Here is a 23,154-nt window from a genome sequence, read left to right on the forward strand (position 1 = left end):
AATACCACGCGGACGTAGTCACGGACGAAAGATTGTTAAACCTATAGTATAAACGACACTCACCCAACAGAATAATAATGAAATTATGCAGTATTATTTTTTTCATCCCTTCCCTTTCCATCTAGGCCTTTAGTGCCCAAAAAAGACTGTTTTATAACGTTCTGTTGTTTTTTTTTTCAAGTTTCTAATAACAAACTTGTATTTCAGCGTGACTCGTTGCTATCTGGATTGGCTGACGTCACTGCCTTGGGGCGTGACGTCAGAGGAGAACCTGAAGCTGGCAGACGCCCAGGTCATCCTGGACGAGGACCACTACGGCATGGAGGATATTAAGAAGAGAATCCTGGAGTTTATCGCTGTCTCCCAACTCAAAGGGACCACTCAGGGCAAGATATTGTGCTTCCATGGTCCTCCAGGTGTCGGCAAGACTAGTATTGGTAAGTTTTATTATGAACTAGCTTTCGCCCGCGACTCCGTCCGCGTTTAATTAAAAAAACAAAAGTGATTAGTCTATGTCTTCTTCCAGACTATCCTCTACATCTATACTAAATTTCATTAAAATCCATCCAGCCGTTTAGGCATCTATCTCTAACAAACATCCATCCATCTATACTTTTGCATTTATGATGTTAGTAAGATTTATCCCGCGACATCGTCTGCGCGGAATTAAAAATACAAAAATAGTCTGTGTTCTTCCAGACTCTCTACATCTTTGACAATCCTCGAGATCGGTTCAGCTTAGGGCTACGAACTAACAAACATCTATCTTGACTTTCACATTTATAAGACTTACAAAGACTTACAAAACGGTCGAATAGTGAAACGACTTTTGTAATGTAACAGCGTCTTAAATTATGTCACATTTAAACTCTACATTCCATTGAAATGTTTACGTATGTTAGATTGTAAGTGGTGTTTACGAAGTGTTTTAGACTCTTTTCAGTAGTAAAACGCATTAGTACATAAATAGGGTGTCGTATTTTTAAATACTAATATTGCAAATGCAAATTTTGGATGGATGGATGGATGTTTGGTTATTACTATGTGTTTTCAAACCGGCTTAACCGTATTCTAGGATTTTAGTCACATATGTAGAACATTGTCGACTTATTAAGTTTTTGTATTTAAATCCGCGCGGACGAAGTCGTGGGCAAAACCTAGTAAATAGCTTAGGTTCTACGTTTTTTCTTAAAGAGTTAATGTTCACAGAGGTTTCTAAAATACTAGCTGTTGCTCGCGACTTCGCCCGCGTGAAATTAAAAATTAAAATACAATGAAAAATGTAGCCTATGTTACTCACAGTTCTAATGGTAACACCTTTCTAATGGTGAAAAAATTTTTGAAATCGACCCAATAGTTTTTAAGTGAATCGAATACATACAAAAATACAAAAATACAAATCTTTCCTCTTTATAATATTAGTATAGATTTGTATGGATGATTTTGTTCATTAAATGAAAGCAGAGTTTTATATTTTAGATATTTATTTCTGTAAATTAAATACCACAAAAAGTTAGATACAGTCACATTTTTTTTAGACAAGAAGCAATATGTTGTAAAAAGGAAGTGAATTGAGGTATAAGTGTTGCCATGTTACAAAAATCTTAAATTACTAAGATTGCACAGACTATATAAAATTACATGTATAAGAAGAGCAGGGGTATCTTGGGCCGAAACAGCCAAAGAAAACAACCAATGTGGCAAAAAACAGTCGTTTATTGGTTATATACCAATGAGGTTGGTCTGCGCGCGTACCCCGGGTTGGGAACCACACGCAGTTACAAAAAATGTTGAAATATCGGGTAACCGTCACAGAACAGCAAGCGGTTACCTGCTGAATTAGGCCGTCACTACCACAAAGCAACCTAATTCAGCTACACTAATGTGCTATTCTGAATAAAATTAGTCACAAGACAGCAAGCTAATATACTCAGAATCGCGTCGTAGGAACTAACTTGAGAAGACAGTATTTTAACAATATTTGTTATCTTCTGACCTTCTGATCTTTGATTTGCGTAAAGTACATGAAATGACTTAACATAAGGCGTATGCAATACCACATCGCGTTTTAAAATACAGGTGGCGCCATCTATTTTTGTACGTAGAACAACTGGTTGCAGTAAATGTTTGTTACACATGTTCAATATGTATTGAACAGATTTTTTTAAATAGCATTTTTATCTTACAAATGAAACTTTTGTAGTTTTATATTTAACCTGAAAAGTGAAGTGCTGTATGTGAAAATAAGTGTAATAAAACAATCTTTGAGGAAATTAAATAATTTTAATATAGATTTTATTATCACATCGAATGTGAATATATGAACGATTAGACAACCACCGATAGAATCTTTCGACCAATCACGGATCAGAACGTGTTGCGTACTCAAGTTAGAGCGAGAGGTACGATATATCCATTTCATTTCAACAATATAAGGCGGGGTTTGTAGTAATGTAAAAAAAACAGTTTTCAATTGATGTCACACCCGGATACCATATTTATTAACATGCTTTAAAGACGCCCTATACATAAAAAATGATAATAATAATAAGATACAAATTCAGTGTTTTTTTGTTAACGTGGCACAATATTAACGTAGATACCTTCTTCTGGCAAGAGGAATACACGCATCGGGTCGTATGTAAAATTCGTAGCAGTCTTCTTCGAGGGCTCGACGCGGAATTTGGAAAAGAATTTCGCCATTCCAACTCTTGATTGTGTTTTAGCGAAGCGCATACCTGAAATTAAAAAAAATGCTGTTACTTCTTTATAAATTACACTTGGATTTTTTCCATCAATATTCGTCTAAATTTTCTATTCTAGTACTTAATAAATAGATTTGGAATCTATAGATGAATCAGGAGCACATGTGAGGCGGAAAATCTGAAGACCACATGGTCCTTTTTTGAGGTATTATAAATTCAGTGTTATCATTAACAAAACTAAACGAATTTTCAAAATCTACACTAGATTAAACGACATTCTTGTGTAAAAAGTCCACTATTTTTTATACAGGGGAAATTATACGACTATCGAGGTTTGGACTATTTAAATAAATATAGCAAAAAATGTACATACCTATGCAATTCCTTGGACCAGCTCCGAAAGGTAAGTAAGCGCAGGGGTGTCGGTTTTTCACATTTTCCGCACTGAAGCGTTCCGGGTCGAATCTTTCCGGGTCTGGGTAGTATTTAGGGTCGTGTTGGATGCCCCACGCGCTGATGATCACCGGTCTGCCCTTCTCCAGCGTGATGTCTGTGCCCGGCAACTTGTACTCTGTGTGGGTGACGCGCTGGATCAGATCCGCCAACGGGTACATCCTCAACGTTTCATCGAACACCTGATGCAAGTACGTCATCTCGTTCAGGCACTCGTAGCTCACCTCGCCATTGTTTCGCTTGAGGACATCATCGATCTCTTTGATGACCTTGTCCTGTATGTCCGGGTTCCTTGCCATCTCGTACAACATGAACGCCATCGTGGATGCGCTCGACTCGTATCCGGCTCCGTAGAATATAAACGCCTGAGCAGCGATAATGCTGTCGGTCAGTTCCAATGTCGGTTGGTTTTCGTTTTCGAATCTCTTCCGACCTTCGATTGTTTTCTGCTGTCTCAATTCTAGAATGAGATCCATAAAATCTTTCCTTCCTGTCGGTCGTCCACCTCTTTGTTTTATAACTTGTTTCACGAGGTTTTCAAAGAACTTAGTCACGTAGCGCGGCACCAGGGAGCCGTTGAACTTCTTCAATATACCAGGATACATCATATCCAATTCGATACTGTAGTTTGCAGAGAAAATAAGTTTGTCCATTTTTTCCAAAGTGTCCATCATTTTGTCGTCAAGATCGACACCGAAAGCGCAAGCGCTGATCACCGACATTGTGTACTTCTGGAAGAGCTGATGCAGAGACTGCTCCGATTGCTGCTGGGTAATGGTGTCGATGTGCTGGATGAATTTGTCCGCTCGCGCCGTCATCAGGTACAACATGTTTTTGAGTTTCCCTGACGTGAATACTGGAGTGAAGTGTCCTCTCAGGACTCTCCACCTTTCGCCGTCGGCGTGGAATAAGTTAGCTCCCATACCTTTGTCGCTGAACTCCACTCCCCTGTCGATGAATTGTTCGAAGTCTTTAACTAAAACATGTTTGATGATGTCCAAGTCCCGCAACATTAGAGTTGGCGTTGTCATTCTGTAGATTCCGACCACTTTTTCTTCAGGATAGGCGTCGTAGATGCTTTTTTGGACGACTATCAAGGTTTTCTTTCTTAGAAATGAATCCTTAAGATTACCGAAGAATGGCAGCGGTTTGGGTCCGACGACATTTTTTTTCTTCCAGTAATCAAATGTCCTGGTGAAGTAGTAGTACAATGCGGCGATGCACGCTGCTATAGACACCAGTATGAACATCATGTTTGTTGAACGTGCTGATACGATCTGATCAGAGCACTGAATGGCAAGTGTCTTACAGGCTAGCATATTTATAGAACGGCGCTTATCTCTCTTTAACGCTAATCGGAGAATCGTTACATCGCTAAATCTTGTTCCGTTTTTTGATCGGTTGAATTTGGTTCGTAATGTAATTAAAATTTTAATTTAATTGTTGAAATTAAATAGTTATTTATATTGATTTTTACCCTTAGATACCTGTTTGATAAATCCTCCTTATTTTTATAGATAGATGCAAAAAAGTGAAGTTACAAACCCTATAAGGAAACCAGAGTTGTTCATTGGAACTTTGGAATTGATATAGATTGCTATACTAATGTTCTAAAGAGGAAAAATTTGTATTTTTAGATTTTTAATATATTCTATTTTCTCAAAAACTACTGGGCAGATGTCAAAAATTATTTCACGATTAGATAGGTAATTAATCTGCAAGCATCATAGGCTATATTTTTTTATTTCACGCGGACGATTTCGCGAGCAACAGCTAATCTTTTTTTAAAAAAAAACGCATTTCAATAGCATGGAGCAATAAAAATGCCACCTATTGCTCTTGTATTGGCATGTTGAAAACAATTTACAAAATTACAAGCTGTTGCTTGCGACTTTGCTCGCGTGCTATTAAAAAATATAGCCTAGTTACTCAGAGATAAATTACCTTTCTAATTGTGACAGAATTTTTAAAATCGGCCCAGTAGTTTTTGAGTGATTCAAAATGAAAAATAAAAATCTTTTCTCTTTATAATATTAGTCTAATCGTAGATAATAAGCTCCATCTTTTGCGATGAAATGTTAGCGATTCACTCAAATACAATGAATTATATTGACACTCTTAATATCGTATCAAAATCTTAGTAGATCATATGAAAAACTAGCTGTTCCCGTGCGACTTCGTCCGCATGAAATTATGAAAATTTTATTTTATTGTTTACATTTGTCAAATTATTAATTACAAACGTTAAAATAACGTGACGTGACAAACCTTGGCAAACTTACTTTCTTGATGTTGGCAGCAACTTATGGTCTCTTTCCCACATTACGGTTTTTATCCAAAAAAATTACCCCTTAAGTTTAATGGCGTGAAAATATATAGCCTAAAGCGTGACGTAAGTGTAGGGCTTTTTATTAAAAAAATAATTAATTAAAAAATATGCTGTAATTGCTGACATCTATGCAACAAAGAAGTGTGTGTTCACGCTTTATTATAATAGTGTAGATATATAGTATATATGTCTGAATAGAAACGCAAACTATGCTTCTTCTATATATTTACTATATCTTTTTGGTCCTAGTTGAAGTTTTCATGAGAAATTTAATATGAATAGAGATAAAATTATGTTTTTGTATCTGTTTTAGATTATTTATTCTGACTGGATTTTTTTTATAATTAGATATCACTATGACAATCGTATTGAACAAATAATGCTGAGGCAATTACATCATCGTGTATCTGTTGGCTTGGATTTTTGATGTGAGCATGACGGTCAATTAATGAATAAATTTGTCTTTTTTTATTACGCTGGTTATCTTTTATCTAAATAAATATGTTTATTGTGATATTAATATGAAAACATTAAATAAAAGAGGTTTGTTTTATCCTTTACTAGCTGTAGTACGCGACTGCGTCTGTGCAATAGAAAAACTTATACAGAAACAAACGCTCATGTTAATAATAACATGGAAACAACATGCTTACTTTACATGTAGTATCGGAGGTTACAATAATTCTTTAAAAAACGTTATTACCATCATGAAAGACTAGCTGTTCCCGTGCGACTTCATCCGCATGAAATTACGAAAATTTAATTTTATTGTTTTCATTTGTCAAATTACAAATGTCAAAATGACATGACACGATGACAATCTTGCTTCCTTCCTTGATGTTTGCAGCAACTTATGGTTTCTTTCCCACATTAAGGTTTTTATCCAAAACATTTACCCCCTAAGTTTAATGGCGTTAAAATATATAGTCTAAAGTTTGACGCAAGTGTAAGGCTTTTTATTAAAATAAAAATTCAAAAATATGCTGTAATTGCTGACATCTTAGGTAACAAAGATGTGTGTGTTTACGCTTTGTTATATTAGTATATATTTCTAAAGATGTTGCAAGTTCCTCGTAAACTTTTAATAACTTCTTACTAATATAATTAAATCGAAAGTTTCGTTATTACTACCTTTTTTCTGGATACAATCTGGAAGAACATATAGGTTATTTAGTTTTTAATCGAAGTCGCGGGCATAAGCTAGTATATGTATAATATCGGCAATCGAATCTATTAACGTCTAATTCGTATTCCATATGTTGTACGTTTTTAGATTTTACAGGTAAAATATGTTATCGTAAATTGGGATTTTACAGCGATAAAATAAATTTAGTTATTGTATAAGAATGATGATGTGTTAATTGTGAATTTTGATTACACGGCAAATATATTGAAAGTCATTATGTTCCGATGATATTGAAATTATTGTCTGAAAATGTGATCATTACTTATCTGTCTGTCGTGCAGCGACGCTGTTCGTTGTACTCGTTGTCTTGTTTCGTTTAAAAAATATAGCAAAATGCTGATTTTTCCAAGGTTGGTTATATCAATTTTTTTTCAAATTGTCTATTTTTTCGTTTTTTCGTAATTTTTTTTTATTTAAAAAAAAAAACAATTTTTTTTTTTTTAGTAATTTTTAGTTCTATAGAAAATATGTCTTAAAATTGAAATAAATATAAAAAAATATGTTATATAAATATAAAATAAAGCCAATTAAATAATTGTGCATGTAATTTAATTTTGCGGATGATTATTTTTGGGTACTCCTGCATTTAGGACCTCGTTTTTAATTTTTGTTTTTTCATTTAATATCTTTTTATGCTAATAAATTTGTTTTAATAGTGTTTGTAAAAAATCCAATTGATTAAGTTTTATTTTTTTTAGTTTCATCAAAGAATTATTTTTTTACTTGATAAATTTATTATTAAAAATTATTAAAATAATTTAATTGGAAATTAGATTTTAAATATTATTTAAATTATAATAAAAAAATTGTAACACCAATTAACTTTATCCAAAGGCATAGACGCAAAAAAAGTTAAAATTTTAACCTAGATTGTAATAAACTACAATAAATATAGTATAGCTCTCAGATTTTTTAAGTATTGATTCGTTTTTGATTTAAAGTACACGACCTATTCCTACACTTTTAAATGTACTCAAAATACAAAATTAGCAAACAATAAAATCAGGCAAAAAACGAGCAAATACTTGTCTTATTACCACCGAAGTAAAATATATTAGAATTTAAAATTATACAAACACATATTAAGGTTATATTTTTAAATAGCATGTCTAATTTTTATTCTGTAATTCTGTAAAAAATGGAAAAATGTTTATTTTTCTATGTATTGAATAATTAAAAAGTATCAGTCCGATTACTGATATTAGAGGGTCGCTGGCTCAGGAGTTTGAGCACTTGTATCTACAGGTCCTGGGTTCGAATCTCGCTGTACCAATGTGAATAACGATTTTCGAATTTCATATGTACATGATTTACCCGACGTAGAAGTCAACCAACGCGCACTTGGCCAGCGGTTGGTTGACTATGGTCTAGACACCCCAATATAGGGAAGGCTCCGAGCCCCTATTTACTATTAGAAAACTTGTGCTATGTTCACGGGCTGTCAGTGAACATGGCGCATGCAACTGTGCCGAAATATCGGGAGCTAAAACAACCCAATCGTGTTGAGAAACGCGTATCTTACGAACATTATATTTTTAAAAACCACAACAGTTTAAACCTATCTACTTGTATTATAAAAATTTGTATTTTTGTATGTATTAAAATAACTCAAAAACTACTGGGCTAATAACAGCCAATCACCATTAAAAAGCTACGTTATCAGTAAGTTACATAGGATATATATTTTTTATTATTTTTACGCTGGTGAAGTCACGAGCAACAGCAGTGGGTTATAAAAGTGGATTTGACGGTGGAGGAGACGCATAGGAAGGGGAAATGTCCTCTTTATGTGCGTCTTCTCCTCCGTCAGTTAAGGAGACGCAACGTATCTGCAATTGCGGATGTTTATGGCCAGCGGTCGCTTTCCATTTCGGTAAATTCAGGTGGCCGTGTGTTCGTTTGCTACCTTATATTATATTATAAAAAAATATAGTCTACGTTACTAATGTAGCTTTTTTGATGAAATATTTTTGATACCAATCCAGTAGTTTTCGATAGATAACTCGCTAAATTAAGAATGTTAGGCGATTCTTTCATTTTACAATATGTTTCAGCTCGTTCGATCGCACGTGCGTTGAACCGTCAGTACTTCAGGTTCTCAGTAGGGGGTATGACGGACGTGGCGGAGATCAAGGGTCACCGGCGCACATACGTGGGCGCGATGCCAGGCAAACTGGTACAGTGCCTGAAAAAGACCGGCACTGAAAACCCATTGGTGCTCATCGATGAGGTCGACAAGATTGGCAAGTGAGTGACAACCCTATACTTTCGGTTAAAGTTTTTTTTGTGTAGGAATTTTTAACATTGGTAGAACTAACGACTTAGGGTCCTTCAAGAAACGAGCCTATCATTTCCTCAAAGGCAGGCAACGCATCTGTAGTTCCTCTGGTGTTACGGATGTCCATGGGCGTCGTTGACCACCTAGGTGTCCACGCCGCTTGTTTGCCCCCTTTTAAAACAAAAAAAACTATTTTAATTGAATTGTCGCAGTCTTTTTTTGTTTCTTTTTTACAGTGGTATTTTTTATTTGGCAATAGTTTTCGGGTTGAATTTTAATATATTAAAAATATTTCTATTTCTTAAATTTTTGACAACGTTTTAGTTCGTTTGTAAAAAGTTTTTTTTTTAAATATCATAAAAATTGAATTGATATGAGATATTAAATAATTAGTCATTATTTTTTAATCAACAATTGCTTTTAACAAATTGGAATTTTAAAAAATCTTTGAAAACCCACAATACTCAGCAAAGAAAATGTACAATTTTTATGCAGATAGTGTGGATTAGGTAGTGTCCCGCACATTTCACGTATTTATTGCAATTGTCCAAAAAAAGATTTTTTGTAAGACATTTGTTTATCAGCAAAAGGTAACTATATTATATGATTTATAACACGGCTAAAACTCACGTGGGAACTTTCAGTGTAGGCATCACGAACTACGAAAGTTTCCACGTGAGTTTTAGCCGTGTTATAAATCATATAGTATAATGTATCAAGAAAGTTTTAATAAGGTAATCAATGTAAATCGAGATGTTTACTGCAATAGTTGTTTTTGAATTATAAAGGGGCGTGCACGGGGACCCATCTTCCGCGTTGCTGGAACTACTAGACCCGGAGCAGAATGCCAACTTCCTAGACCATTACCTAGATGTGCCGGTGGACCTGTCGCGTGTCCTCTTCATCTGCACCGCTAACGTCGTCGAGCACATCCCAGAGCCGCTCAGAGACCGCATGGAACTCATTGACATGTCCGGTCAGTTAATGTGCAAAGATTTTACAACAACATATTTTCGTTTATTTAAGCTTTGTTATTTTATCTCTCTTTTTGAAAATCAGGAAAAACTTTTACGTTACGGACACTGAGTTTCTAGATTAGATTATTCGAAGTGGTAACAAATTTAACATACAAATGTTGCTCGTAACTTCTTAACTTAACTTAACGTTTGCGTGAAATAAAAAAACATAACCTAGCTATTTATTAGTAAAAGAATCGTTCAAATCGGCCCAGTTGTTTTATGTATAATAAAATATCTTTACATTATTTAACATATTAACGTATAGGTTATGTGGCGGAAGAGAAAATGGCGATAGCTCAGCAATACTTAGTGCCGACTGCGCGTAAGAACTGCGGTCTCACTGAGCAGCAGCTAGATTTACAGCCCGAAGCTCTCAGCAGCCTTATTAAGTCCTACTGTCGGGAAAGCGGCGTCAGGAACCTACAGAAGCATATCGAGAAGGTAAGCCAGAAATAATTGTATAGAAACTGTTTCTTTATTTTCAAATAGAATGACAACTTAATGGTGTTTCGAAAGAGGAGACAAGTTTTTAAAGTTTGATTGTTTTGTTTTTTAAGATTTTTTTGCATGCAAACCTTTTCTAGAGTCTCTAGAATTTTCTGATTAAGTTTCATTATAATCTATAAAGTGGTAATTTACGAGTTATACGGCGACAAACATTTACAATTTTTCGTTACTTCTATATAATAAGGTGACAAACAAGTTGCCACTGGAATTCTCCAATATAGCAAAGCGAATAATTTTAACAGTGGTAGTGCCCGCTTTAACATCTTAGCACTGCAGGGCCGGGGAGGATGGGACGGGGAAGTGGATTTGACGGTGGAGGAGATGCATAGGAAGGGGAAATATTCTCTTTATGTGCGTCTCCTCCTCCGTCGGATAAGGGTAGGCAACGCATCTGCAATTGCGGATGTCTATGGGAAGCGGTCGCTTCACCATTTTGGCGGATTCAGGTGGCCGCTTGCTCGTTTGCCACCTTATGTTATAAAAAAAAGAAAAAGATACTGTCCCCTACATCCGTTTGTAGAAACGTTGCCCATTTTTAACAGAGAGGATGAACAGATACGCGAAATTTCCCCTGTGTCCCATCCCTTGACAAATTCCACTTCCTATTCCAAGGGAAAGAGGTAAACGATCTAAGGACGATAATGTTCTTCAGATAGCCCGTAAAGTGGCGTACAAGATAGTGCGTGGTGAGGCGGAGGCTGAGAGGGTGGTGGTAGACGAGGCTGCGCTGCCGGGGCTGGTGGGCAAGCCGACCTTCAAACATGACCGCATGTATGACATCACCCCTCCCGGCGTTGTTATGGGTCTCGCCTGGACCGCCATGGGTAAGTCTTTCTTAAAGGAATAGGGATAGCAATTATTTGTGAATTTATAGACCGACAAGTATGGGATATAGACCCAATGGAAGGTCAGACATGTTTTTTTTTTCTTTCAAAACTGTTTCATACTGTAACTTTTATGTGATTTATTTTCTTTTATTGTATTGACGATGACATTTCAAAGCCCTTTAATGTTTCGTTTATTGTATTTCCCTCGCCACGTGCGTCGCTATCGTCTATACATGGCTTTATCTATATCCTTGTATATTTTGTATATTTTCTAACAGTATCAAACGAGACAGAAGCAACCTTCTTACCGACTTAGATATCCACGATAAACTAGGTAAATTTAGTTGTTAGGATTTAACATTTGTTCCCAAACGCATATTATCCGTTTGTATTACATGGTCAGTGGTTAATTTTGAAAGAAAGAATTTATTTATTCAAAATAAAAGGAATTCCCTTGCGTATGTAAACCGAAGCGCCGGTTTTTTACCCTAAAATACTACACTGAGTTATACAGAAAAGAGAAACAAGTACTTAATATTGCATTCGGTAATGATTACAAAATTTAAAATCTAAGTAAAATTAAACTTTTTGATGCATAAAAAGCATGTATTTTCTATCAGGCGGTAGCACGCTGTACATAGAGACGGCACTCCGCAACACGCAGCAGGAGGAGAAGCCGCTGGGGTCGCTGGAGCTGACGGGCCACCTCGGTGACGTCATGAAGGAGTCCGCCCGCATCGCGCTCACCGTCGCACGCAACTTCCTCGCGCTGCGCCATCCTGCCAACACCTTCCTCAACAACAGGTCACATTCCTGCTCGAAGGACCAACGATCTACTAATATAAAAACAAACACACCTCTTTGTGGCGTAGGATCTCAATAATCATATCATTTTTGAATAATTCTATCTTTAATAAAAAGCACTATACTTATAACACGCTTTAGACTGTATATTTTCACGCTATTAAACTTAGGGGGTGAATAAATTGGAAAAACCTTCATGTGGGAAAGGGACCATAAACAACAAGCCAACATTAAGGAAGCAAGGTGATTACAGTAACGGTCATTTTGACATTTGCGATTGAGAATTTGACACATAAACAATAAAATGCGGATGAAGCCGCACGGGAACAGCTAGTATTAAATAAAAAATTACGTGTTACGAATAGTTTTTTTTATCTCGTTAATATAATTTACAGTCACTTGCACTTACACGTGCCTGAAGGTGCGACCCCCAAAGACGGTCCATCAGCGGGCTGCACCATCACCACAGCGCTGCTCTCGCTGGCGCTGCGGCGGCCGGCGCGCGCGCAGCTCGCCATGACCGGAGAGATTTCGCTCACGGGGCGAATACTGCCCGTCGGCGGTATCAAGGAGAAGATTATTGCGGTCAGTACAAAACTACACCTTAAAACGTTCAAGGTCATTTCAAGGATATTTGTAAGTCAATATAACCCTAAGTCTGGGTTAAGGACATTTGTAGGTCATTTAGCGGTCAATCCCTAAGTTTGGTAAAAAGATACAATGTGATGGTACGGCTAGGCGCTTAAACGCCAATAGTCTAATGGTCAAGGGTACGGATTTCCGATCACGTGGTCGAAGTTTCGAATCCCGCTATTCAACTATTGAAAACCATTTTCTAGCACAATCCTAGACCTTAGTTAAAATAAAAAAAGAAGTTTAAAACTGCACATTATAAACACTCAAGGTCATTTCAAGGACAGTTGTTGGTCAATTAGCGATTAGTATACCCCTAAGTCTATTTAAAAAGAGACATTGATCAAGAGTTGTAAGCTAATAGTTTATAAGCGATAAAAACATCAAGGTCGTTTAGAGGACAAGCGTAGCTTCTGAGATCGAAATAAAATTTCCCAATGATAGCCTTTTAAAGCTTAAATTCCCTTGATTGGTGTTATTCCCCATTTGTGCAGGCGAAACGAGTGGGGGTGACGTGCGTGGTCCTCCCTGAGGAAAATCGGCGAGACTTCGACGACCTCCCCGCCTTCATCAGAGAAAACATCGACGTGCACTTCGTGTCTCACTACGAGGATGTCTACAACATCGCTTTCGAACAGGTCTAGACTGGTTTAAACCGGTTGTAACTGGTTTCAACTGGTAACAACCGGTTTTTACTGCATTACCAACCGTCTTGTAACGCTTCAAAATATTAATGGCCTTTCCCAATTGTAAATTATCTAATAACAATCGAATGTGTAAAACATGTGATGGAAATAACGGATTTTATTACCTTATCTGACAGTGAGGTCATTTTTAAGCTATCTGAGTCTCTATCAGCCAGTGTTGGGACAGACCCTAAATATCACAACTACAGTACAACTCGTTAAACACGATATTTTTTTGGAAAAACACTCTTGTATAATTACATAGATTTAGTTATCGCACAATTTTTGTTAGGTTTGCAAAGGTGGGCACGTTTTATTCAAAATTTAATTTTCAAATTTAATTTCAAAAATACAAATTTTTCCTCTTATATTAGTATATTTGTAATGCCTACCTTTGTAACGTTTCTACTTGCATTGGACATCTGACATTGGTTAAAAACTTTGATAAGGGATTTAAGATTTCAAGGCAAGTGTGAAGTAAATAAGCATTTTTATTGAAAAAAAGACTAGACAACTGTATGTTGGTAGTTGTAAAGTATATAATGTGAGGTTTATGTGTATTAGTGATGGTTAACTCGAGTTCAACCCGAATTACGTGGATTTTAACTCGAGTTACGTTTTTCCCGAGTTGGCACATCACTAATGTGTATGTTGTAATATATTTAGTATGTTGGTTTTTGTATTTAGTTTTGTTATTTTGTTGGTTTGATGCGTAAATATGTAACTATTTATATATGGTTGAAGAATATTGATATGTAATTTGTATGTTGGTTGTAAAGATATTAAATATAGTTAATTATTATAAAAGTAGTTTTTTTATACCTGATATATACAAGTGGTAATCTCTGTATCTTATAATACAACTGCACATGTTACTTATGGGCTTTCGGCCACGTGGATTTAAAAAAAAAAGTGTGTAGCCTATTTGTTCTTCCATACTGTCTACATCTATACAAAATTTCATCGAAATCCATTTAGCCGTTTAGGCTACAAACTAACAAACATCCATCCATCTAAACTTTCGCATTTATAGTATTAGTAAGATTTAAGGCCTGTCCCATCAAATTGTAAATTATCTGATAACAATCCAACTTGTAATTTGTGATGGAAATATTAGGTTTTGTTCCCTTATGACAGTGACGTCATTTTAAGCTATCTGAGCCTCTATCAGCCAGTAGTGGGTCAGGCCCCACTTTTAAATGTTAAATCTAAAAGTTATGTTCAGTCAATCGAATTCTTACTAGAAATGAGTTCATATAGTTTTCATGAAAGTTATAAGTAAAACTTTTCATATATCTGATTTTTAGTGCAATGTGTTTATTGTTCAGGATTCACCGAGAGTTGAACAAGACACACAGGATGATAAGAACATTCTGTACGGTGTAAGAAGTAGCGAAGAATAAAGGAAACAAAGTTATGTTTGAAGTACTATTTTTGTTTTAATTAAATAAAAGAAAATGTTTATTTGGTTATTATTGAAATTACATTATAATATAGAATACTCCAACTATCGTGACAACAAAATACCTTAATTTACTTGCTTCATTTTCTTAAAATACTTTATACAGGTAAATTAAGTGTACATAACCATTTAAAATATTAACTAAAAAAAATAACTTAGTATATATCACTTTACTTAGTCCACGAAAAAAAACCAATAGAATTCACTACACATTTTTAACACTTCTCTGGTTTAATGCAGTTTTTACTTCTTCAAACTATTTCTACCGTCTTCTAAAAGTTGTAACAGCACTGGGTATACCTCATCATATGTAGCTATTTGGTTTTGTCGGACATGGTTCTGATATCTCTGCAACGCACCGGCAACAAACTCCAATCTATCCCTCTCATTCCTATGGGAATCCAACCATTGCATTAACTTCTGAATATTCCATCCCGCACAAGTATGAGGAGCAACTAGCTGTGGTCCCGCGAAAGAAAATAAAAACATCATAACAATAGAATAAGGTAATAATGCACCTTCACACTGACTCTTAGCGATGTCTTGCGGTGATTTTTCTAGAAGCAATTGTAACGCTTTTAATTGTCTATAATGATTACCAAGTTCAGTTATATCGTTCACCAATGGTGATAATGCAGTCTCTAATTGTTTGCAGTCAATTTGTAGTTTCACTCGACCGAATTTCGTCAATGGTCTGGTATTACATACATGTTGAATGAACCTTTCAACGCATGCTTTCGATATGTTTATACAACATTCATTAAGAGCAGATTTCTCTTGGAACATTGACAGATAGATATCTCTGCATCTTGATACAAATTGTTGAAGTTCCTTCATGTATGGAGAACAGGATAATGTTTTTTTATATGGATCATCAGCTCTTGTAAGATCTGGCTCATCATGCATTGTCATTAATATCAGAAATAGAGAGTTTTTAATGGATTCAGCAAATAATTGCAGTATTGGTGTGCTTGATATATCTTTAAGGCTATTCTGGACTATTTGTACACTCTCCTGTGGCAACATCGAGTTCATATTAACAAGAACTCGTTTAATTTGAGATGAGAAATAATATAATGAGTTGCATAAGTCAGCATTCTTCTGCTGCGAGCTTGTTGGTGGCTCTATGATCTGAGCAACATCACTGTCCATAGACATTCTTTGTTCAGCTTCCATGTTCATCTGCTTGATGCTCTTAGCAACACTATTTGCTAAGCTAATACTCAGCTGTTTGTCACTGAGTGATACACTTAGAGCCTCCGCAATAACCCTTATAGCATTATCAATCTGGTCCATACTTGGTACTTGGTTTAAATGCCACATAGTTCTCACAGGATCTAGTAATTTGCCTAAAGATTTTGATAGAAAAGCATTCTCCCATCGGCCAAGACTAGATCGATTCATTTCTAAATCCTTGCATTTTAGACGAATAATAAGATCATTGAAACATTTTAGGATTTTAGGAAAATCAATATCCACCGATTGGTTGACATTAGACGGACTCTTCTCTAGCTCGGTGCTGAATATTGTTGACAATTCTTTCCAGAAGTTTTTCAATATATTCCGGAAGTTTCCAATAGCATGGAGTTCATTAACAACATTTTGCAGCATAATGACCTTGGTGCAGCTGTTATAAATGTCAATGTTAAATAGTTTCTCTATATTATCCCATAGTTTTATTTTGAAGTCATGTGCATTCATAATATTTGCTTTGCCGGGTGCCATGCGTCCAGAACTTGACTTTTTTACTTCAATAGAGACCATTTGAATATTAAGAGCCTTGTTTATCTCCTTCTTTAAGTCACTGAGCATACTATCGACTGTGTTTTTAATCTGTTGTTCAGTGCATTGTAAATTGTGGAATACTTTAAAACATTGTAATAACTTTGTCTTATCACCAGTTAACAAGCTTGATTGTAGTAATTCTGTTGCATTGTTTAGCAAATCTTTCTTCCTATGATCTACTTGCTTTAATACTTCATCTAACAGTGTTATACCTTCAAAATTGTAATCGCTAATTAACTCGTCTAGCTCGAACAGTATAATTGCCTCTTTGGGTGGGTTATCCTTGACAGAACATAGTTTATTCCATAATATTAATATTTTGGATGCATGGCGAAGTAAATTGCATACAATTTGTACTCTCTCCAGCATCATAGTTTGCTTTACAAGCGTGGCGTAAGGCCCATGAACACGATCTTTCAGTTTTTCGGCACCTCGTAACAAATTTTTTACTTGACTTCTAACAGATTCTAGCATTGCTTCTAGATCTGATATGTGGCTAGCTTGTGTCAAGAGATCATTGTGTTTATCTAAAACTTGCTTCTCCAAGCTTTTTGTTAGTTTTTCGATGCCTAGAGCTAGTTTACTAACTTGATCGCTTACTGAAATATTTTCACCGATTATCGGCTTAACAGAATCCACTAGGAACTTACTGTAAAACTCGTCGTTTTCTATTTCAACACATACATCTTTTGGATCCATTTTAAAATCAAAGTTTGAGCTGTAAATTCAAAATATTTTTTCGCTACAAGCAGTAACTTTGTTTTTTTTTTTTGATCGATGACAGTGACACTGACACGTTGCGTCTTGTATGACAGTTGACAGTAAAAAGCATGACATTTTTTTTCCGTTTAGGCAAGATGCATCGTCACAAAATAAACGAGTGAAGTATTTGTATATTTTTGTTTTTTTAAATTACGTATCACAGAACGTTCTGTTTTTCCGTTGATGGGCGAAATCTTAGATAGAATTACATTTGCAATTAGATTATGCTGAGGAAAACCCATTTGCCATTAAATGGAACAAATAAATATATCTTATAAGTTACTTATCTAAGGTTTAAGGTGATGCTTTATCGTATCATAAGCAAAGTCTATGGTAAGAAGTAGATTTTATAGAGGAGAGGATGCTTAGGATGAGGAAATATACATTTTCCGTGCATCCTTACCTCACCTCCATCGATTAATGGTTGGTAATTGCTAGGTAAAGCATCTATTTTTGCGGATTTCTACGGGCAGCCGTTACTTCGATAATTCGGCGAATCCAGTGGGCCTTGTGCCACCTTATCTATATGACGAATGTATAAAAAACATCTTGAAGTTACATGGATAATTGATTGTTCTTTAAAAATAACAGTGATAAGTAGACAAAACTTTTTAATTGTTATTTTTTTAACATATTTATGAGTTCATGTTTTTATGAAAAAAATCAATTAAAAAAACTTCAGCGCATGGCCAAGACGCTGAAGTCGCGACAAATTCACAAGGTTAAGACTGAATTCCTTGTAATCGCTCGATGGTGAACATCTTGAAATATCTCCGCGGGTTGCTATCTGTTGGGGGTTATATCCTTTCGTGCGGTTGTCGTCTACACTTAAAAAGTGAAGACGCGAATAAAAGTATTCATTCATATTTTTATTATAAATTTTATTTTAAAATATACAAAATGCTAGAATCTATCAATAACTAATATATACAATGAGATAAATTATGACACAAAAATCGATAGATTTGAGTACCGTACTGCCGCACTCACAGTCACAAAGTAGTTACTACGAGAGAACTTTAAGGTAGATGAAAATCTGATCTAAAGGGATTTAAATAACCATTAAGCGACTCTGACTATGACAGTTAATGTTATTATGCCTGGTTTACATTTGGCCAATACAGTTGAAAAATAGCGCCGTGGCATGGATTGTATGGGCTCAGAGGCATCAGTTAATGTTTACATTATGTCAGTTGCACGCCAACGCTACTGGCATGTAAACCAGGCATTTCTTTAACATGGTTTGAAGTTTATCGAAGCACAATATTTAGGTAGATTCCTCCAGTAGCCGAGAGCAATGCACGCGTGGGATCGAATGTTAACTTCATTGCAGTCTTCTTCGACGGCTCGACGCGATATTTGGAAAAGAATTTAGCCATGCCAATTCGTGATTGTATTTTAGCGAAACGCATCCCTGCAAGCATAAATAAGAAAAAACATTACATGAGATTTACAGTACGAAAAGAAACTTCTGGTACATTATTGACATTGACAGGCGCTAGTGAGCTGTCATAAATTAGTTTGACCAGGTGAATACCAACGGCTTTGATTGGTCGTTTCCCATTGGCTGATCGGCCCATCAATCGATTGACCCATTGGGTTTATTGATTGTATTGTTGATTCGATCGGTCCAACGGGAAACACCCGTCTAATAATAGTCTTTGTCGGTCTATTGCTTGGATCTAATATATTTGATTTTGATAATAATTTGTGTTCTAGAAAAGTTTAGAGTTGTCAATAATTTTGTAACATCATACTTTGTCACAGATTGGTTAAAAACATCCACTGAACAGTTGTACTACCTCGAATCGTAACATAATCTGTATTTTTAATCTCTTTCATGATGCTTATTTTTATCTTAAATCTTATCTTTTAATTTCAATGGCACCACTTAGATGAGAAGATAAACTAAGATTATGTTTTAGGGAAGTAATCATAGGTAATCTTTCAATCCCTTGTTCTAGTTTAGTAGGTTTATCCGTAAAAATAAAATTTGTTCACATACCTATGCAGTTCCTGGGCCCAACTCCAAATGGTAAATAGGCGCAGGAGTCTATATTCTTTGCATTTTCGGGACTGAAACGGTCCGGATCGAATTTTTCCGGGTCTGGGTGGTATTTAGGGTCATGATGTATACCAAAGCCACTGATGATCACCGTTTGTCCTTTCTTCACAGTAATGTCGGTGCCTGGTAGCTCGTAATCTTCTTTAGCGTTTCGCTGCAGCAAATCAGCCAACGGGTACATTCTCAACGTCTCATCGAACACCTGATGTAAGTACGTCATCTCGTTCAAGCATTCGTGGGTTACTTCACCATTGTGACGCTTGAGGACTTCGTCGATCTCTTTGATGACCTTGTCCTGAATGTCGGGGTGTTTGGCCAACTCGTACAACATGAAGGCCATCGTGGACGCACTCGACTCGTACCCGGCTGCATAGAAAGTAAACACTTGCGCCGCAATTATACTGTCCGTCAGTTCGAATGACGTTACATTTTTGTTTTCAAATCTCTTCGCTCCTTCGATTACTTTCTGTTGTCTCAATTCAAGAATTAAATCCATAAAATCTTTTCTACCTGTCGGTTTTCCGCCTCTCTGATTTATGACTTGTTTTACGAGATTTTGAAAAAAGTCTATCACCAACCGCGGCATGATCGAACCACCGATTTTTTTCAATATGCCAGGATACATCATATCCAGCTCGGTGCCGTAGTTGGCGCCAAAAATCATTTTGTCCATTTTTTGCAAAGTACCTATCATGTTTTCGTCTAGATCCAGACCGAAGGCGCAGGCGCTGATCATTGACATCGTGTACTTTTGGAATAACTGGTGCATAGACTGTTCTGGCTGCGTTTGTGTAATATTATCGATGTATTCGATGAATTTATCCGCGCGCTCCGTCATTAGGTACAACATGTTTTTGAGCTTTCCCGATGTAAACGCGGGTGTGAAATGTCCCCTCAGAACTCTCCATCTGTCGCCATCGGCGTGGAACAAGTTTGCTCCCATAGCCTTGTCGCTTATTTCCACTCCTCTGTCGACGAAGTTATCAAAGTCCTTGATGAGTATATGCTTAACAAGCTCTAAGTCGCGCACCAGGATAGCCGGTGTAGTCATTCTGTAGATTCCGACCACTTTTTCTTTGGGATAAGCCTCGTAAATGTTTCTGTATGTACATATCAAGGTCTCTCGTCTCAGGAACGAATCCTTAAGGTTTCCGAAGAACGGTACCGGCTTGGGTCCAACGACATTTCTCTTTTTCCAGTAACCAAATGTCCTGGTGAAGTAGTAGTACAGTGCGGGGAGCAAAGCTGCCACAAAGGCCAGAATGTACAAGTACGTCATTGTGCCGTGCGTGTTGCGTCTGGATGCGGCTACTGAATGCTAAGTCTCGAAGGGAAGCGTATATATATGGACGACTATCGCATCCGCGTTGACGCTAATCAGAGAATAGCTCCACCAGCAAATCATAGGTACAACAAGTATAGTTAATAAATGTTACGAAATATTTAAGCAAATGTATTTATAAAATACTAGCGGTTGCTCGCGACTTTGTCTGCGTGGAATTAAAGTTATAGTAAAAAAACATAGCCTCTGGTACTCAATGACAACGAAGGTTTTTAATGGTGAAAGAGTTTTTAAAATAGGCCCGGTAGCGTTTGACTTATTTCAACACATACAAAAATAAAAAACTTTCCTCTTTATAACATTACATTAAGTAAAGATGTTCATCGTTCGAGATGAGACAAATAATAATATATTTGTTGTTTACTATTGAATGTTTTATTTACATAAAAATCTCTTCGCATCGTTCCTTATCGTTTCGTAATAAGTGCGAAGGTCGAAAACAATACGAGCCCATACATGTTTAAACAAGTCCGCATACGAAAACATGCAGCAGGGTATCGTAGGTTGTTGTTTATTTTCATTTCGAAAGCCTAGTGTACGGTCGTGTTGGTCGTTTAATAGCAATTAACAATTGCATCACTCAAATCTTCCATGGTACTAAATGTGTTGGGAGACAAGGAAACGTTTCAACCAGTTTTATGATTTTAACGTTTTTTTCAATTATATTGAAAAATTCCTAAAACTGATTGATGTTGCTAACACATCTAATACCGCCAACAATTTTTTCGTTGTTTCTAATTGTATTGTAGTGTTGATAAGGATTAAATGTTTTATTTTTATAGTTTATTAAATGTTTTATCATAAACATAAGTAGATATTGGGAGGCAAAGGAAAAGTAGTAAGTAAATGGAAAATTGTCAACTTTAAGTAAGTGTAGACCAAGCATTACAGTTTGGTATGCTTTGTCTTATCACATCACATCACCAGCTCACTATACGTCCCCACCGAGGGGCTCGGAGCCTACCCTAATATGGGGTGACTAGGCCATAGTCAACCACGCTGGCCAAGTGCGGGTTGGTTGACTTTACACATATCTTTGAAATTCTTCGCCGATATGTGCAGGCATCACGATGTTTTCCTTCACCGTAAGAACTTTGGGTAAATTATGTACATATGGTAATTCGAAAAATCGAAAATCACATTTGTACATGGCGGGATTCGAACCCAAGACCTGCAGTTAAAAGTCAAGTGTTCAAACCACTGAGCCACCGACGCTCATTGTCTTATCTGTGGGTTTATTTATTTATCTTTGTAAAAAAAAACACAATTTGTATGATGTATTTGCATTAAAAACGGTTTTAGCAGTTTTTGATCGACCAATCTCCGAAACAGCTGAACCAATTTTCACGGTACTTTTACTGGAAACTTCCTGATTACTGCTAGTGGTTATTATAAATTACAGCTATCTCGAAAAAAATCCTAGATTTGAAAATCCTCGAGTTTCCCGATAGGCCAAATGGACCTATCAATTGATTGAATTAGTATAGTTTCTCCCATTGGGCCGTTCGAATCCATACAATCAAACGACCCAATAAAAAAATCCCAACGGGATGACTAATTTCAACGGGAACCACCTGTTTCTATTAATTAATACTATTTGAAAATTCAATTTATTATATGAAAACGTAGTCTTTTGTCGAGTCAACTTACTGCTATTGTTTGCTCGTTAAAAATTTAACTTTTTTGATTTGATGTTATCTAGTTACTTCCTTTTATTTATTTAGTTTCTTTTATTCGTACAGAAAATACCTATTAAATTATATTTATCATAAATAGCTTTCGCCCGTACTCCATCCGCGTGTTTAAAAAAAAGAAACAAAAGTAAGTAGTCCATGTGTTCTTTTAAATCTAAAAACATCGAGCTACAAACTCTAACAGATATCCAGCCATCTAGACTTTCGCATTTATAACATTAGTAAGATAAATATATTTTTACAATTATTACTACTTTATCTACAAGTCCATCATAAGACCTGTCGTATTGTATGGATCTGAATGTTGGCCCACCAAAGTTGCGGATGAAAAGAGATTGCATGTGGCTGAGATGCGTATGTTAAGATGGATGTGTGGTGTGACAAGAATGGATAAAGTTAAGAATGTGTACATTAGAGGAAGTTTGAAAGTAGCACCAGTGGTGGAGAAATTGAGAAGCAAAAGGTTAGCGTGGTATGGACATGTTATGCGACGAAATGATGGGGACATAAACCAGAAAGTGTTAAGATTGAATGTGGATGGCTACAAAGGAAGAGGAAGACCGAAGAAAGTATGGATGGATTGTGTGAAAGAGGATATGCTTAAGAAAGGAGTGGAT

General features: G+C 36.1%; 4 protein-coding genes across 5 annotated transcripts in view; 1 reads left to right on the top strand and 3 right to left on the bottom strand.

Annotated features, from left to right (window-relative positions):
- LOC106104836 (lon protease homolog, mitochondrial) overlaps positions 1 to 14,889 on the top strand; it is a 20,793-nt gene extending 5,904 nt beyond the window's left edge. Inside the window, exons 8-16 of one of the 2 annotated variants that reach the window (XM_013285011.1) lie at positions 392 to 437; positions 8,728 to 8,920; positions 9,740 to 9,927; positions 10,236 to 10,411; positions 11,130 to 11,301; positions 11,925 to 12,108; positions 12,504 to 12,693; positions 13,236 to 13,379; positions 14,756 to 14,889. In XM_013285011.1, coding sequence (XP_013140465.1) covers positions 392 to 437; positions 8,728 to 8,920; positions 9,740 to 9,927; positions 10,236 to 10,411; positions 11,130 to 11,301; positions 11,925 to 12,108; positions 12,504 to 12,693; positions 13,236 to 13,379; positions 14,756 to 14,830 — 1,368 coding nt within the window. In that variant the 3' untranslated portion in view covers positions 14,831 to 14,889. Of the gene's footprint in view, positions 1 to 207; positions 438 to 8,727; positions 8,921 to 9,739; positions 9,928 to 10,235; positions 10,412 to 11,129; positions 11,302 to 11,924; positions 12,109 to 12,503; positions 12,694 to 13,235; positions 13,380 to 14,755 lie in introns of both variants that reach the window. The other variant, XM_013285012.1, reaches the window with a different exon arrangement.
- On the bottom strand, positions 2,474 to 4,520 carry LOC106104838 (cytochrome P450 6B1-like). The gene is made up of 2 exons (XM_013285014.1): positions 3,079 to 4,520; positions 2,474 to 2,738 (listed from the first exon to the last, which is right to left on the bottom strand). Exons 1-2 carry the CDS (start codon positions 4,475 to 4,477, stop codon positions 2,575 to 2,577), a joined length of 1,563 nt encoding a protein of 520 aa, XP_013140468.1. The 5' UTR covers positions 4,478 to 4,520; the 3' UTR covers positions 2,474 to 2,574.
- A 155-nt stretch (positions 14,890 to 15,044) lies between the features above and the next one.
- On the bottom strand, positions 15,045 to 17,443 carry LOC106104837 (conserved oligomeric Golgi complex subunit 5). The gene has a single exon (XM_013285013.1). It carries the CDS (start codon positions 17,371 to 17,373, stop codon positions 15,133 to 15,135), a length of 2,241 nt encoding a protein of 746 aa, XP_013140467.1. The 5' UTR covers positions 17,374 to 17,443; the 3' UTR covers positions 15,045 to 15,132.
- A 960-nt stretch (positions 17,444 to 18,403) lies between these two features.
- LOC106104778 (cytochrome P450 6B5-like) lies at positions 18,404 to 20,803 on the bottom strand. The gene is made up of 2 exons (XM_013284913.1): positions 19,442 to 20,803; positions 18,404 to 18,850 (listed from the first exon to the last, which is right to left on the bottom strand). The coding sequence occupies exons 1-2, from the start codon at positions 20,778 to 20,780 to the stop codon at positions 18,687 to 18,689; spliced, it is 1,503 nt and encodes a 500-aa protein (XP_013140367.1). The 5' UTR covers positions 20,781 to 20,803; the 3' UTR covers positions 18,404 to 18,686.
- Between the last annotated feature and the right edge of the window lie 2,351 nt (positions 20,804 to 23,154).

This window comes from Papilio polytes, unplaced genomic scaffold (genome assembly GCF_000836215.1).
Source record: "Papilio polytes unplaced genomic scaffold, Ppol_1.0 DF823399.1, whole genome shotgun sequence".
Classification (NCBI taxonomy): domain Eukaryota; kingdom Metazoa; phylum Arthropoda; class Insecta; order Lepidoptera; family Papilionidae; genus Papilio; species Papilio polytes.

Coding starts and splice junctions, on each gene's coding strand:
- LOC106104778 (XM_013284913.1), bottom strand. CDS start 20,780: ATGACGTACTTGTACATTCTGGCCTTTGTGGCAGCTTTGCTCCCCGCA. Junction 18,851..19,441: donor TGGGCCCAGGAACTGCATAG/GTATGTGAACAA, acceptor TTATGCTTGCAG/GGATGCGTTTCGCTAAAATA.
- LOC106104837 (XM_013285013.1), bottom strand. CDS start 17,373: ATGGATCCAAAAGATGTATGTGTTGAAATAGAAAACGACGAGTTTTAC.
- LOC106104838 (XM_013285014.1), bottom strand. CDS start 4,477: ATGCTAGCCTGTAAGACACTTGCCATTCAGTGCTCTGATCAGATCGTA. Junction 2,739..3,078: donor TGGTCCAAGGAATTGCATAG/GTATGTACATTT, acceptor TTTTAATTTCAG/GTATGCGCTTCGCTAAAACA.